This window comes from Neltuma alba, unplaced genomic scaffold (genome assembly GCF_004799145.2).
Source record: "Neltuma alba isolate B1F8T4 unplaced genomic scaffold, ASM479914v2 tig00007051_pilon, whole genome shotgun sequence".
NCBI classification, from domain to species: domain Eukaryota; kingdom Viridiplantae; phylum Streptophyta; class Magnoliopsida; order Fabales; family Fabaceae; genus Neltuma; species Neltuma alba.
In genome coordinates, this window is record NW_021634658.1 from 21126 (window position 1) to 25145 (window position 4020).

Genomic DNA, 4020 nt, shown 5'->3' on the forward strand with positions numbered 1-4020 from the left:
TGTCGGCTAGAGACGTTATTCATCATATTGATGAACAGAGTAAATTGCAATTAGTGTCAATTAATTATTAATTAATGTGTTTTATTTTTATTTTCCCCCACCACATTATTCTCTTCCCCACTTGTCCTGCTCGATTTGCCTGGTGGCTTTTTCTTCTTGTATTTTTTAATGCATCGAAAGCTGTCATTTTTTTGTTGTTGTAGTACCTTTCTCGTTTTCTATTACAATTTCTTCTCTTAACAAAAACCACTGCTTATGTAGAGAAAAATGATTAGAGGCCACTGCTGTTCGATCTGTTGCTGTCATTTATATAATTAATGCTTATGATACTCTCAAACCTTGCATAAAGCTGCCCCGGTTCTGTAGGTGCTTCTTCTTCTTCCCCTCTCTCTCTTCCCCTTTTTCCTCTCCTTCTTCTCTGCACTTTAGTTATTTCTTTGTGCTTGGGCATTAGCGCCGGTCTTTGTCTCCTTCAGCTTTGACCCAAGAAGATGCTAGTAAGTACGTTTCTTTTGTTCGTTTTCCTATGGGTTTTATTTTGCCATGCTTTCATCTTCCTGTCGCTCGAGCCTAATCTGGATATCCCTTAACGGGATAGCTTTGGGTCGATGAACTGCGATGGTTGCTTTTGAACTTTTTTTCCAATCTTTGTTTCGATTTTAGAAAGTCTTGAGTCAAAAATATGTTTCTTTGGGTTCTCTCGTATCGGATTTGCTCTTGTTGCTTACCCTCTGTGGTAGGCTCTGATCAAATTCTGTATGATCTGATAAACCCCGACATGTTTTATTACTCCTCTGGCCACACATTTTGTTTGAAGCTCTATATGCTTCAGTGTTATCCTGACTTGGTATAATCTGTTGTGAGTTTTCAACTGCTTTCAATCCATTAGTTGTGTTTCTGTTGGATGATTGACTTACTCAGATTTGTTATCAAAGCCAATGCACATTCTTATCAGATATGCATGGAAACTATATGATGTATTTCCCCAGAGAAGAATATCATCTGTCTCTAAATTTATTGTTGACTCTCTTTCAGGTGGCATTGCTCTTGCTGCTATTGGCATTGAGCAATGTCGTAAATATCAACGGTGACGGAAGTGGTGGACAATGTGATTTTAATCCAGAACTAGATCCAAGACCACACAGTGTGTCCATTCAGGAGTTTGGTGCAGTTGGAGATGGCAAAACATTGAACACTATTGCTTTCCAGAATGCCATATTCTATCTTAAGTCATTCGCTGACAAGGGTGGCGCTCAGCTATATGTGCCCCCAGGGAAATGGCTCACAGGAAGCTTCAATCTCACCAGCCATCTCACCCTCTTCTTGGAAAAAGGCGCTGTTATCATTGGATCTCAGGTATTTTCGCCCAAACTCAATTTGATTCTATAAAGATTTTAACTTTGTTTCAACTTAGCCATTTCAGGATTACTAAGATGATGATACTGACACAATTCTCTGAGGATAAAAGTTTTCTAGGATGAAACAAAAACATATTCTTAGATACATATAGAAGGATTATTTGAGTATTGAATTGATGATGACACCATACGTCGCAGATATTGAATGCTAGTTAGTGTCGTTTTTGTTGCTCTCTTGAGGGTAATCCTGAACTTTGAGTTTTCTACTTGTTGGTTTTTCTTTATTTAGGATCCATCTTATTGGGATGTGGTTGAACCCTTACCTTCGTATGGTCGAGGGACAGAAGTTCCAGGAGGAAGATATCAGAGCTTGATAAATGGATACAAGTTAGAAGATGTGGTCATAACAGGTTTATTTTTGCTAACCAGCCTTTGCCTCTCTCAGCAGAACCTCTTTAGAACTTCTCCAAATGGCATTTGCTTCCGTCATTACGATTTTAACATCTTTATGTGATTTACCAGGCAATAATGGAACTATTGATGGCATGGGAACGGCTTGGTGGGACAAATTTAACTCTCATTCCTTAAACTATAGTCGTCCTCATCTGGTTGAAATTGTAGCCTCTGAATACGTGGTTGTTTCAAATCTTACAATCTTAAATGCTCCTGCATATAGCATTCACCCAGTTTATTGTAGGTATGTTTGTGTTATCTTAACTTTGAACGATCTTATACTTGTTTTAGATGAAATTGTACTGACTCGGTTAGACTTGTGATATGATGCAGCAATGTGATTATTCAAAATATTTCAATCTCTGCTCCTCCAGATTCACCTTATACTGTTGGTATAGTTCCAGGTTTGTTGTCCTCGACCAAACTTTTTGTTGTTCATATGCTGAGAATGACTTTTATTAGACACATTATTTTAACTTCGATTGAGTTAAAATTGGTGCTTGGCATGATGTCATAACCTATATGATCCAATAGTCATAGGTTCGCTCTATTATTCGCAAGGGTTCACTGAAAAGCTTAAATATTTTACCTCAGCCGTTTCATAGCTGATGTCTATGCAATTCATGTTTCCAGATTCTTCTGATAATGTTTGTATAGAAGATTGTATCATCATCATGGGTTTCGACGCAATTGCTCTCAAAAGTGGGTGGGATGAGTATGGAATTGCCTATGGGAGGCCCACCAAGAATGTGCATATCAGAAGGGTTTATCTTGAAGCATCTTCTGGCTCTACCCTTGCATTTGGAAGTGAGATGTCTGGAGGCATCTCGAATGTTCTGGTGGAGCATGTTCATCTTCACAACTCACACAGTGGGATTGAGTTCAGAACCACTAAAGGCAGAGGTGGCTATATCAGAGAAATCTTGATATCAGATGTAGAAATGGAGAATATCTACAAGGCATTTTCAGCCACAGGACATTGTGGGTCTCATCCAGATGATAAATTTGATCCTGATGCTCTTCCCCAATTGGATCACATCACCCTACAGGATGTGACTGGCTCAAACATCACCATAGCTGGGAACTTCACTGGGATTCCAGAATCTCCTTTCACTAACATATGCCTCTCCAACATATCCTTATCTATAAATCCTGTCTCTCCCTTTTCCTGGGAATGCTCAAATGTGTCTGGTTATTCTGTCTCAGTTCTCCCACGACCTTGCCCCAACCTTGCTAGCTCCTGGAATTCTTCTTCATCCTGCTTCACCCTCATCAGCAGCATCATTGGAAAAAGTAAAACCTCTATCCTGTGATCCGACAGAACATAGTTGCAGTTACTTGAGTGTTTGTCATTGAATTGGCCAATTAAATTTTCACACGTGGACAGTTTCTTTTTGAAAGGATTGATGATAAAACAAATGTCCACGAGTGATTTTTCATTGGAAGATCCGATAGCGAACACCTTAAGGACTGTTTGCCAGTTCCTTCCTCAAGTAGAAATTCATATTCTTGAGTGCCATGCCTTCACATTGATTGGAAAAGAATGAATTGCCCTGTGTTGTCTCAGATTAGGTCACTTATGTTCCAATAAGAGAAGGGTTGTCTGGGTTGTTCATTTTTTTTCTTCATCATCATCCCCATCATCATCATCACATTATTTGTTGTACAGCTTCATATCTTCATTCATGCTGTAATGAAATTTTGTTAGTGCCGCAACAGGAGGAATCAGCGTTGGATAATTTTGCATGTCAGTTCATTGTGATTGTTTTTCTATTACTGTAAATCATGTAATGGATTTGAGTGATACTTCCAATTAAAGAAAGTTCAACTTTGAGCCTTATGTCCCTTGTGTAAGATTTGGTGGTACCTCGTTAAACATAAGAAAACAATTGTGTTCGTCTAATAGATACTTTGGGATGTGTTTGGATGAAAACAAAACCATGATTTAAAAGTGATTTTACAATACACAAAGTAAATATGTGGAGGAGTTTGTCTCAATTTGTGGAAAAGTGTTTTGAGAACACTTTTATAGCTTCCCAAACACCCCCTTGGTCTTAAAGTTGTCTCAACCAATTTCTATAAACACCTCTTTTTATTTTACCCCATGAATATGTGTGTGTATATTCTTTTCTCAGCATAATCCAACCATACGTCGGTCAAAAACAGCATTTGAAGAATCACCTTTTTGAAGTGGTGATCATGGGTTCAG

General features: G+C 38.5%; 1 protein-coding gene across 1 annotated transcript; it reads left to right on the forward strand.

The window, feature by feature from the left end:
- Positions 1–271: 271 nt before the first annotated feature.
- LOC114751719 (probable polygalacturonase) lies at positions 272–3651 on the forward strand. Its single transcript, XM_028940391.1, has 6 exons — positions 272–497; positions 1036–1356; positions 1648–1768; positions 1881–2055; positions 2145–2215; positions 2445–3651. Exons 1-6 carry the CDS (start codon positions 492–494, stop codon positions 3122–3124), a joined length of 1374 nt encoding a protein of 457 aa, XP_028796224.1. The 5' UTR covers positions 272–491; the 3' UTR covers positions 3125–3651.
- The last annotated feature ends 369 nt before the right edge of the window (positions 3652–4020 follow it).